This window comes from Dipodomys ordii, unplaced genomic scaffold (genome assembly GCF_000151885.1).
Source record: "Dipodomys ordii isolate 6190 unplaced genomic scaffold, Dord_2.0 Scaffold2, whole genome shotgun sequence".
Taxonomy (NCBI): Eukaryota; Metazoa; Chordata; class Mammalia; order Rodentia; family Heteromyidae; genus Dipodomys; species Dipodomys ordii.
The window spans coordinates 20,459,267-20,472,341 of NW_012267218.1; the positions used below are offsets into that span (position 1 = coordinate 20,459,267).

Below are 13,075 nucleotides of genomic sequence, written 5' to 3' on the forward strand. Positions count from 1 at the left end.
TCCCTTTCCAACTTCTCCTCTCCTTCAGACTCATAATCTAAAAAGAAAGTTCCAGGCCCTCTAAAATGTGGCCTCGGTCCCAACAGTGGAGCCTCCTGAATACCACACTCTAGTCAACAAGACTCCACGGTCACCTTGAAGCTTTATGCTCTCCCATCTCTGCACCTTTATAGAGTCTTTGTAGCTCCTCCAATCCCAACCATCTTTGAGGGCCTGAGTCTGGTACCACTGGCATCAGAAAGCCTCCATCCACTGGGATGGAGCCTCTTTCTCCTGCAAACACTTCAGATGGACACTAATACAACCAACCATGCATTGTCTTGACCCGCACACCTCCCTGTGAACCAGGGTCTGGTCACATCCATCCACACAGCACTGTGCCTTTTCACCAAATCCTAATTGCCTAAACAAGCAAGGGAAGGAAGGAAAAGAAGAATGAAGGAGACATTGTTGCGCTGAATCACAGGTTGTCAGAGCCTGCAGGACATCTCAGAGGGAGTCCCAGCTGAGCAAGGCAGATGATCGTGTTGGTTACAACAAACCATGCCTACCCCTCCAGCACGGGGTCACGAGCTCAAGGAGACTAAGGTGGCTATATTACTCATCTTCATGTTACTCTGAAGAAAGAGAAAATGTTTGTGCTCATGCTCTGGAAGTTCCAGTCCACAATCAGGCAGACCCTTTGCCTTGAACTTTGGTAGGGGTGCCAAATGTCAATGGCAGGGAGGACACAGCCGAGCAAACTACTCATGGCCAGGAAGCAAGAGAGACAGGAAAGGTACAAGGCCCATAATCCCCCTCAAAGATGTGTCCTCAGTGACTAAGGACCTCCCACTAGGTCCTTCCTCCTATCATTTCCACCATCACCCAATAGCATCACCCTGGAAACCCAACCATGGAGGATACGTTTCCAACCACAGAAGCAGTCAATAGCCTCTTAGCTTAGCCTGTGCCTGCCCCATTCAAGATGGGGAGATGGCAACCTTGGCTCCTTGGACCATGTCCAAGAGCAGAAAGAACCAGAGTCTCATCCAACTGATCAGGACTCTCCTCTACAGGGAAGGCCAAACCTCCAACACCCTTCCTGACTCACAGGCTCGGGCGCCATCTGCTGGCCAATGTAAGCACAGCACTTGGACCTATGACCTCCCCCTACTCGCATTCCCCCCCCCCCCCCCCCCGCCCCCCCCCCCCCCCCAAGTGAGACCATCCTCAACTCAGTTCCTACAAGAGGCAGGTTAAAGACTCTGCCTGCTGGGGAATCAGAAGATCATAGGTCTCCTCCTGTGATGGCTGCTGCTGCACTTAGCCAAGTGATCCTGGCACTCTGCTAAGTCAATCTCTATGTAAGGATGGTCCTCTTCACTGGCCACTCCTCTACACTGATGGTGCCCACTTGATGGCCAAAGGTGTGGATTGATCTGAACTAAATATAACCATGGGATCCAGGGTCCAGATCTCATCCTCCACACCCATGCTGGGTCCAGGCCAGCCTCACTCCCTGAGGACACAAGTGACTCTCCAAGGCCTCTGTTGATGGGCAGGACACTGCAAGGCCCACTGGCTTCGCAGCAACAGTCCCAAGCAGCTGTCCAGCCACCTCCCCTGGCTGCAGTCTGAGATTTAGGGGCACCCATGCAGTCTTTGACCTTGGAGTGGCCTCAGAACCTAGCCGAGGATTGGGACCTAGAAAGATGACAATGCAGGACAGACTCAGTCCTTTCTCTTTTTTTTTGCCCCTCACAAGAGAAAGCTCTTATTGTAACACCAAAGGGAGCGGCAGGATGGTATTTCCCAGATTCAGTCCTTTCAACTACATGCATGAAAGCAGAGATGAAACAGAGCTGCCATGGCCGGGCCTTTGCGCCAGCATCACCCTGCAAGTGACACTGATCCCCAGGCCGTGTCATGGGAGGGGCTGGGGAGGAGGGACAAGCACAGTGACTGACTTATCCCCCGCCCTCACACCCCCACACTCACCTACCCTGCTTCCCACACAGCTGCTTTCCCCTCCCTCCACCCACAGCCCGCCAAGTGTGTCACCAGGGAACAAATGACATCTTCCCAAGCAGGGGAGGAGGGAAGACTCTGACTCTGTGCCGGGGGCACTGTGGTAAGAAGCCAAAGTTTGCAAGCTTCCCAGCAGTGAAGGCTAACCCCCTAGTAACCGCTTCTCTTTCTCAGGGGGCTCCAGCAATCTGGGCCAGGAGCCACAAGACCACCTTGCTCAAGACTACTTGGCTAAGGAAGTGGGAGAAATGTCTTCCAGCCCCAAACATCCTCCAGCCTGCTGAGTGGACCCGCATGACTGCTGATGCCCCCAACTTCCCATCACACCCCACCCTGGCTTTGAGGAAGCCATTGAACTGCTCTTGCCCCACTTCCTCCCCAGAGGATTCCAAGGGTTCATCTCCTGCTCCCCTCAACCCGCCCTCACGTCCACCCCCCTACTAAACTGCCACATGTCAGCGATGCTGGGCTTCGGTGTTGTTACAGTGATTTATTTCCTTTCAATTTGGGGGTAAGTCACATGCTGTTGGAAACTGGAGGCTAGCAGTCTCAGCAAAAACCAAAGGCGCGCTTAAGTGCACTGCACCCATCCTGACCCCTCTGCCTGGTGCACTCCTGTCCTAACCCTGTTCCCCTCGGTCTGCAGCCTGCTCCCTCACTCTAGCCCAAAAATCAAGTTTTCCTTTCATTCCCTTTCTCTCCCTTTGAAGGAAATAGCCCTCACTGTAAGGGAGTCACAGCTGTTTCTTGCATGATCTGGGCCCCAAAGAACCAGATAATGAGCCCCTCCCCACCCCCACCGCCGCTCTCAAGGCCAGACCACCGCTGAGGAGTGGGACATCTTTGGCTGGATGCTAGGCACCTGGTACCAGTTCTACATTAAGGAACTGGTCATCACAGCCAGCTCTACACAGATCAATTTAAAAAAAAATGGAGCTGGTCTTTATCAAACCATTGAGCCTATTCTCAGCCCTGCCCTGTGTAGCCAAAGGCTGCTCATTCACACATTAAACAAACACTGGACCCTACCATACATACTTCATTGCTCTGGGTTCTGCAGAGCCTAAAAAACCAGTCTCAGGGAGGGTCTGAGGGCCTCCCACTAGAGCTAAAGTCCATAGTTTTGCCTGCCACTTGCCAAATGGATGGGAAGATGGACATATGGTCTGGAATCACTTGGCACAGAGAGGACAGAGAAGGCATTTTAAGTAGGTAGGGGAGCATGGGCACAGGCACCAGGGCTAAGGCTCCAGTGGCTCATGGCCAGAGCACAGGGACATTGCCCACCGCTAGTGTCCATGATCTGTTAGGCACTTGCTCCACCCTGGGGCCTAGCCAGAGCAAATTGCATTGATTATCCCTTCCCATCCTCACAGCACTCAATCCTCTGAAGTGGGCGCCATGGGTTATCCCCATTTTACAGATGAGATGCCAAGAGGATAAAATTTGTTCAAAGTCTTGGCTCTAGAGCTATATACTTCTGCCCTACCCACTTAAGTCCTGAAATGGGCAGGAGATGGGGACTGGACAGACTTCCGTAGCTCAACCAAGCACAAACGGAAGGCATCAGAGGTATTAGCTTGCCAAAGGCTCAACTTAATTATTATTTGGCTCAGAAAAGTCTAGAAGACCCAGAGGATTCTCTAAGGGGAAGAGTCAAGATACAACAATAGGTAACGGGAGGAATGGTTTTAGGAGACATCTTTGAGGGACCTTCAAGGTATCGCACATCATTTCTGAGCCTAGACCTGATGTGCTGCTCCAGCCCCCTGCAGGGGACTTCATGTCCCTGTCCCCAGAAGTACAGGGACCAGAACAGACCAACGAAGGTCCATACAGTTGTGCTCCAGGAAAGTCCAAGTATTGAACACATGGCATCTCAGAGCAAGGTACTGGAATCGCGTACATGAGTAAGTGCCCTTGGACACTTGACCTTACCATTCTACCCCTCCATCTTCCAACTGCAACATGGGGTCCGTAACAGTACCTACCTCACACGTTTGCTGAGAGGTTAAGGCGAGTTAACACATGCAGCACAGCTCAGCTGTCAGTACACAGTAAGCCCTTAGGAACTCAGGCATAGGTTGAACCATATGATGAGAATTTCATATTTTAATGATTTTTTCCCCCTGAGGGCCCCTGAGATTCTTCTGGATGCTGACTTTAGCACTGAAAGTTGCTGAGACATGTGGCTATGCATCAGTGGGGGATCCCCGGCCCGCTGAGCCCTGGTGTCAGGAGCTCTGCCAGAGCCTTCCAGAAGCACGCCGCCCCAGCCCCATCTCAGGAGTGGTACCTCCTTGCCCAGGTCCTCGCGGATGACCTGGCGGATCTCCTGCATGCTGCTCTGCGGGGCCTGGCTGTGCAGCACCTTCAGAGTGCTGGTGTACTCCTCTGGCAGCACGTGGTCCAGGGAGCCCAAGTGCTGCCCCACCTTGATGAATGTGCCCCGGTTGGCACAGCAGAGCTCACAGAGTCGCCTGGCAGAGCGGAGGTGCACCTGCAGGGAGACAGACAGAGGCAGAGAGGGGTGAGCGCAACCTGCTCTCGACAACGTTTCCTTCCCGGACCTCTTCTCTAATATCTTCATTTAATCCCCAGTACTCAGGATAGATGCATAAGCAACACACACACACACACACACACACACACACACACACACACGGCCTTTTATCTTGTCCTTCAATATCCTCCTTCAGTCCTGGTGGCCAAAGCAGTCAACTCCAACCTTACCGGATTGGAACTCAGCGGAGTCATGCTGGAAAGCAACCATGCTGAGCAACTGAATAAAGTGTACCTAGTTTAAAGAGCTAATGCAAGCCAAGTGCCAGTGGCTCACACCTATAATCCAGCCTACACAAGAGGCTGAGATCTGAGGGTCATTGTTCGAAGCCAGCCTGAACAAGAAAGCTTGAGACTTTATCTCCAATTAATCACCAAAAAGCTGGAAGTGGAACTGTGATTCAAGTGGTAGAGTACTAGCGTTGAGCAAAAAAACTAAAGGACAGTGCCCAAGCCTGAGTTCAAGGCCCCATACTTCACCCCCACCAACAAAGGCCAATGGCAAGGCACCAATGGCTCACACCTATAATCCTAGCTACTCAGGAGGCCAAGAGCTGAGAGGATCATGATTCAAAATCAGCCCAGGCAGGAAAAGGCTATGAGACTCTTATCACTAATTAACCACCAGAAACCTGGAAGTAATGCTGTGGCTCCAAGTGGTAGAATGCTAGCCTTGAGTGAAAGAGCTCAGGGATAGCACCCAGGCCCTTAGTTCAAGTCCCACAACCACAAAAAAAAAAAAAAAGGCCAATACAAACTTCATTTGGTCTTAAATAAAACAAAGTGGTCTCATATGACATAATGGTGAATAGCAACAGCTTTGGAATCAGGAAGATGTTGATTTAAATCTGGTTTTGCTACTACTTATCAAAAAACCATGGACTTGGGGGGCTGGGGAGGTGGCTCAGTGGTAGAGCACTTGCCTTACATGCATGAGGCCCTGGGTTCGATTCCTCAGCACCACATAAGCAAAAAGAAAAAAGCCAGGCGTGGCGCTGTGGCTCAAGTCATAGAGCGCTAGCCTTGAGCTGAAGAGCTAAGGGACAGCACCCAGGCCCAGAGTTCAGGCCCCACAATTGTACCCAAAACAAAAAACAAAACTAAATAAATAAATAAACGTGGACTTGGGAACTTCAGCTTCCTCATCAGGAAAAGCAGGATCATAATTTTACTCATCACTATAACGCTTAAATGAAATAATACATTAAAAGGAGCTGAGGTCATGCTCTAACATAGAAGCAGGGTTCAATAAATGAACACAAAGAGACAGAGAATGGGAAATAAATCAATCCCCTACAAAAATTAAATATAAGAAAAATATTTATTTTTAATCTGTAGCCCCATTCATTCCCTACACTTGGTTCAAGCTAACAAGTCTAAACCACAATCTTTTGGGGGTTTGTTTTGGTTTTTGTTGCCAGTCATGGAGCTGAACTCAGGGCCTGGGTGTTGTCCCTGACCTATTTTGCTCAAGGCTAGTGTTCTACCACTTGAGCCATGGCGCCACTTCTGGGCTCTTTTGGGGAGGAGAGAGGTAGAAAGAGCAGGTAAGGAAGTTAAGAAAGCCTGGTCTGGCTTCCAGCTGAGATCCCTAGATCTCAGCCTCCTGAGTAACTAGGATTACAGGTAAGAGTCATTGGTGTCTGGCTTGAACCATAATCTTAAAGACAGAAACAACAGTTCATTTTCCATAGGCTGTCCTTTAAATTATAAATCTATCTTATACCAGTGTAGAAGAACAAGCAATAGAGTGTTGCCTTAAAAATATAGCCTTCAGGTTCTCACCCTCCCCCCGCTCCCCAACATCTCCCTGCTCTGCAGCTATCTTGACATTAGGAAAACCCATTTGCACTGGACCCCACTCTTGCCCCTACCCAGTGCCCAGCATCACTGGTTAGCTGGCTGTATTGCTGCAACATCTCCACATTGAAAGCCTCATATCTGCTTCCTATCTCTATCAAAATGCCATGGGTACCTCTGACATGGTCTCCCAGCCCAGGTTCCAGCTCCCTTTTTCTCTCCCAGCTCAGTCACTTGCTTTATGATTATCTCATTACCAATAACCTTGCTGTAATAAGTTTTAATCTGCCTTAATATTAAATAAAAGCATCGTCGTTAGCCAGCTTTGTTTCTGGTTTGAGAGGGGAACAGAGAACAGCTAATAAGATCAATTCTGTGCTGATTAGTTATTGATTTGGCTGGATGGAGTAAAGGCCCAAGCAAGACAGCCTTCTCCTTGTGTCTGAGTCCCCGTGAGCAGGGCTCCTAGCCCTCAAACTTGGGGGAAAGGTACCAACATCACACTGAATCAGACATCCCCAAAACTGGGAATCATCTCCATTAGGATTCCAGAGTATGTGAGACAGACAGACATTCATGCCCCACATTAACCACAGGAAGGAAAGGGGAGACAATGAAAGAGAAGCCAACAGACCTTTGATGAATTCTTGAACATAATTAAAGTACACCATATGAGAATATGGAAATGTAATAATGAAACCCATTACTTAGTACAATCAAATACCCTTCCCCATTTAAAAAAAAAAGCTGGTAAACTAGCTGGATACCAGTATTTCATGCTACTTAGGAAGCTGAGATCTGAAGGTCACTGTTGAAAGCCAGCCTGGGCCAAAAATTCTGTGAGATTCTTATCTCCACTGAATTACCAAATAGCCAGAAGTAGAGCTATAGCTCTAGAGGGCTAGACTTGATGGGGGAAAAATCTGGTAACCATTGGCAAGTTATAGAGCCTCTCTCTACTCAATCTTCCCAGCTCTAAAAGGAGGTCATAATCTGACTTGCCTCACATGGAGACTGGGGAGATGATCCTGGGTGAGGACATCTTTGTATTCTACAGAGCCAGAACCGATGTTTCCATACTTTCTATAAGGAACCTGGGAATCATTATAATCGGGTGTGGCAAGATGTATAAGCTCAGAAATGACTGATGGTCAGCCAGGCGCTGGTGGCTCACACCTGTAATCCTAGCTACTCAGGAGGCTGAGATCTGAGGATCACAGTTCAAAGCCAGCCCAGGCAAGAAAGTCTGTGAGACTCTTATCTCCAATAAACCACTAGAAAACCGGAAGTGGCACTGTGGCTCAAGCAGTAGAGAGCTCACCTTGAGCTGAAGAGCGCAGGGACAGTGCCCAAGCCCAGAGTTCAAGCCCCATAACAGACCAAAAAAAAGAAAGAAAGAAATGACTGATGATCATAAAGCGTTTAGTCACGAATCCCTAGAAACAGACAGCCTGGAGTGCCACACGGGACCACATGGTGTAGAGGGAGGGTGGGGGGGGAAATGTGGGCAAAAGTTCTCACTATAGGCTCCATGGGAAGAACTGGCTGAAGCAGGGCTGAGGCTAGGATTGGCTGGCCTGGATCATTCCCGCAGCGTCAGAGGCACAGGCGCTATCTCTAAGTGCATGGTACTTGGCCTCTAGAGCAGTGGAGGCTGGGAGAAGGCCCCTACCCACTCCCCTCTTCATGCCCCAGTATAAGACACAGGAGGTGGTTGGGAGTAAAGGGTCTAGATTGGTTAGTTTGCACATGAAAGGCACACTCCCCACTTTCTGTCTTTAGGTACCAGTTAACCCTGGAAGGGGAAGGAAATTCATGAATATGAATAACTAGGGAGTTATACCCTCCCTTGGGGCTTCACCCAGTACTGTGATTGTAAGAACTGATGACACTTGAATGTTCATAACCTACCAACTGCTCTCCGCTGACTCCAGCTGGACAGATACACTCTTCCTCTCCAGCATCACTCCGAGTGTTCAAAAGGGCTCCTCACACGTAAAGGGCCTTCTTCCCACCACACTCACCACCACAAAACCTGCCCTTCCCTGCCATCCTCATCTTAGGAAATAGCAGCTACAAATTTGGGAGTTTCTCAGGCCATGAACCTTGATGAGGTCAGCCCTGACTCCCCTCCCAAAGCAGGGCTTCTCTGACTTCCCACCTAACACAACAAAATGCTAGCTAGACAAGAATCACAGTCCTGGGTGGGAGGACTGTCTGTTTAAGGCACTCGACATCAGGATAGTGAGATCAGAGCAGGGAGATCACCCCCAGTTCACTGCAGTTTCTGGGACACCAGGCTGGGGCAGAGGGACCCAGGCTACTCAAATTGAGGGGAGGAAGGTGAGTCCCTCTATAGAAAGAGTTCACAGCAGAGGAGAAGCTGCATAGAGAGTGAGCTTCAAGGGCCCAGGTTGCATGTTCCACTTGGTATGCTCCTTTATCAATGAATACATTTACAAAAACTGCATGACCAGGGGAAGAAACATCAGGGATAACAGTGCCAACCTTTACAGAAGGCCTGTCTCCCCCAGCCAGACTTGAAAAGTCCCATCGTTATACTTGGAAAGATCTGGCCTCCATGGTGGGAGACTTCCTAGTCTGTTTAACCCCCATCTCACCAATATTAAAGGCAAGACCTGGAGTGGGAGGGGAGGGAGAGGTTACTATGACAAAGCAACTCAATCATGTTCTAGACCCAAGCTCAGACTAGTATAATCACTCTGGAAAGCATCCTGAAGGTTCCTCAAAAAACTAAATATAGATCTTCCCTATGACCCAGCCATACCACTACTGGACATCCACCCAGAACATCACAAGCCAGGATACCATAAAGACACTTGCACATCCATGTTTGTTGCTGCACTGTTCACAAATAGCCAAGTTGCAGAAACAGCCCAGATGCCCTACAATAGATGAGTGGATCCCAAAAATGTATATACACACATGGAATTTTACACACCCAATGGAATATATATACATAATGGAATTTTACACAGCCATTAGAAAGAATAATATGTCATTTTTAGAGAAATGGATGGACCTAGAACAAATCATTGAGGTAAACCAAGCTTGGAGAAACAAATGGCACGTTTGTCTCATATGAGGAAGGTAGTAGATCTAAAATACACTGGGATATAACAAATTATACAGGTTTCTAAGCACTTACACACAGTGAGATCAAAGGAGAATACTCTTAGGAGAGGAACAGAAAAGCACAATGCCTATGTGCATCTGATCACACAAAATAGTATTTATCAAAATGAACTCCAGGAGATGAAAACAAGATATTTTTTCTTAAAAAAAAAAAAAAAAAGAGAGATAGTTTCAGGATACCAGTGGCTCATGCCTATAATCCTTGCTGCTCAGGAGGATCAAGCAACAGAGCCAGCCAGGAAAGCCCATGAGACTCTTATCTCCAATTAATCAGCTCAAGTGGAGCTATGGCTCAAGCGGCAGAGCAACAGCCTTGAGCAAAAAAGCTAAAGGACAACACTCAGGCTCTAAGTTCAAATCCCAGTACTGACACACACAAATAAAAGATTATCCTTATATAATTTTTATTATATTATCTTTAATCAAAGAAGAAATGAAAAGAGAAATTAGAAAGTTATTTGGCACTAAGTTAAAAATGAAAACTTTGAACAGAAGTAAATAAAAGGGGAGGGAAAGAAAAGAGAAAAGAAAGAAGAGAGAGGATGCGGGGAGGGGACAGCAGAGGAAAGGGAGACAAGGGAAGAGATGGGGAAATAAAGAGGAAGGAAGAAAGAACAGAGAGAGAGAGAGATAACACCAAAAGTTAATTGTATAAAAATAGCAATAAAATCAATAAGCCTTTAGCCAGACTGATTAGGACAAAAAAGAGAGGCAAAAAATTCCTGTTACCACTCAGTTTCTTACAAACATTAAAAAAATAACAAAGGCACTAGTAACCACAAATCTTGCCAATAAATTTCACACCTCAGATTTTAAAAAAAGACTACTAAAACAAATAGACAATACAAAGAATGCTTTGTGTTAAAGAAATTGAATTTGTAGTTAAGTTTCCCACAAAGAAAAGTCCAGGCCCATATGGCATCACAAGAAAAAAATAACACCAACTTCCAAAAAAAAAAAAATCTGGAAAATTGAAAATGGAATCCTTCCCAACTCATTCCAAGAGATCCATATTACCCTAGTATCAAAACTAAATAGTCAGCTGCTGGTTGGCTCACTTCTGTAATCCCAGCTACTCAGGAGGGGAAGATCTAGAGGACCTCAGCCCAAGGCCAGCCTGGGCAAAAAAAAAAAAAAAAGTCTGCAATACTCTATCTCCAACATAACCAACAAAAAGCAGATTTGGAGGCATAGCTCAAATGGTAGAGCACTGGTCAAGCAAGTAAGCAAAGTTGAGAGCAAAAGGCATTACATTTAAACCCCAATACCGGCACAAAAAGAAAAAGAAAGTAGACAAGTTTAAAAGTGGGGGTGGGGGTGGAGGTGGGGGACTACATCACTGCAAACATAGATGCATGGGTTTGTTTGTTTTTTTCTGTTGGTAGTGGGGCTTGAACTCTGGGCCTGGGTGCTGTCCCTCAGCTCTTCAGTTCAAGGTGAGCGCTCTACCACTTTCGGTTTCCTGGTGGTTAATTGGAGACAGGAGTCTCACAGACTTTCCTCGATCCTCCCATCTCTGTACCCTGAGAAGCTAGGATTACAGGTGTGAGCCACCAGCGCCCAGCTCAAGATTATTTTTTAAAACTAGTAAATGGGCAGGGTGCCAGGGGCTCACACTTGTAATCCTATCTACTCAGGAGGCTGAGATCTGAACATTATGGTTCAAAGCCAGCGGAGGCAGAAAAGTTTGTGTGACTCTTGTCTCCAGTTAACAACCAAAAAGGCCAGAAGTAGAGCTGTTGCTCAAGTGGTGGAGTGCTAGACTTGAGCAAAAAAGCTCAGGGACAGTGCTCAGGCCCTGAATTCAAGCCCGCGTACTGCAACAAAATAATAATAGTAATAATAATAACAATAATAAATAAGTTGATACAAACTATAAAGCATCCCTGACATTCCATCTGTTCCAACAGTTCTTTGTGACTCTTCTTAGTTCCAGCCACAGGCCTCTACATTCCTTCCCTTTCTAGACAACCACTAATCTGCTTTTTATCAGAATAAACAGAAATTTTAGTCTGATACAAATGGAGTCATACAGCCACACATTGGCCTTTGTCATTCAGTATAATTATGCTAGCATTCACATGTTGTTGCATGTATTTTCCTGCTCACTAGTATTCTACTGTATGAAAATACCACAATTCATTCTGTCACCTATTCCTAGACAATTGGGTTGTTTCGAGTATGGGAACAGAAATAAATGTTTTCATGTCTGTGGATAAATAATTTCTAGAAATAGAATAGCCAAACTGTATGGTAACTATATGTTTAACTTCTTAAGAATTTGCCACAGTACCTGATGCAACAAATGAGAAGTACAAGTTGTCATGTCCAAAACGAGCTTTACAACGTCGGTGCGGGGGGGGGGGGGGGGAAGGGGGGGAAGGAGAAGGATTGGGATTGGGGGGGAGGGGGGAGGCTGGGAAGGGATGTGAAGGGTAAACAAAAGGAGGAGGCTGCAATGCTTGGTAAGAAATGTACGCATTATCCTGCCCATGCAATTGTAACCCCTCTGCACAGTATCTTCACAAATAAAATAAAATAAAATTTAAAAAAAAAAAAAAGAATTTGCCACAGTTTTCCAACGTGGTTGTGCCACTTTACTTCAGAATAGTGCCTGAAAGTTCTTCCTCCCAATGTTTGGTATGACAAATCCTTTCTAGCACTTTAGCCACCTGAACAGGTGTAAGGCAATATCTACTTATGTATCTTCAATGTATTTTCCTAATGACTAGTGAGGTTGAGCATCATTATGAGCATATTTTCTTTTCTTTTTTTTTTGTCCGTCTTGTATCTGAACTCTGGGCCTGGACGCTGTCCCGGAGCTCTTCAGCTCAAGGCTAGTGCTCTACCACTTGAGCCACAGCACCACTTCCGGCTTTTTCTGCTTATGTGGTGCTGAGGAAGTGAACCCAGGACCTCATGCATGCAAGGCAATCACTCTACCACTGAGCCACCTTCCCAGCCCTATCTTTGCATCTTTGTAAACAATTGCCTATACTTGTGTGTGTCTATTCCTGAACTCTATTTCATTGCTCAATTTTATTTATCTTAATATCAATGCCACAATGGTTTTTTTTTATCATGATCACTGTGTAATAACTCTTGAAATAGGGAAGTATGAATCCTCCAAGTCTGATTTTTTTCAGTGTTGCTCTCTAATAACCATGGCATTCCCTTATGAATTTGAGAATCAGTCACCAGTTTCTACAAGAGGTCTTCTGGGATTTTTATTAGGAAAGCCATTGTATTAGTTAGCTTTACTCGTTACTGTGATCAAAATATCTGACACAAACAACTTAAGGGGGGGAGAACTGACTTGACTCATATTTTCAGAGGGTTTGGTCTGTGGTTGCTTGGGCCTTGGGCAGGCCATCATGGTGGTAGGAGCATGCTGTCCATCATGGTAGAAGAGCTTGCTCACCTCATAGCAGACAGGAAGCAGGGCAAGGGGAGGGGACTAGGGACCTGGCACAACCTTCAAAGTCATACCTCCAGTGATCTACTTCCTCCAACCAGGCAGGTAGCTCCATCATCTCTTAATAATCTA

General features: G+C 46.7%; 1 protein-coding gene across 2 annotated transcripts in view; it reads right to left on the bottom strand.

The window, feature by feature from the left end:
* The window catches only part of Adck1 (aarF domain containing kinase 1), a 92,272-nt gene that overhangs the window by 55,692 nt on the left and 23,505 nt on the right, over window positions 1–13,075 (bottom strand). For both annotated transcript variants that reach the window (XM_013012449.1, XM_013012443.1), the window contains exon 4: window positions 4,307–4,510. In XM_013012449.1, the coding sequence (XP_012867903.1) occupies window positions 4,307–4,510 (204 nt within the window). The remainder of the gene's footprint in view (window positions 1–4,306; window positions 4,511–13,075) is intronic.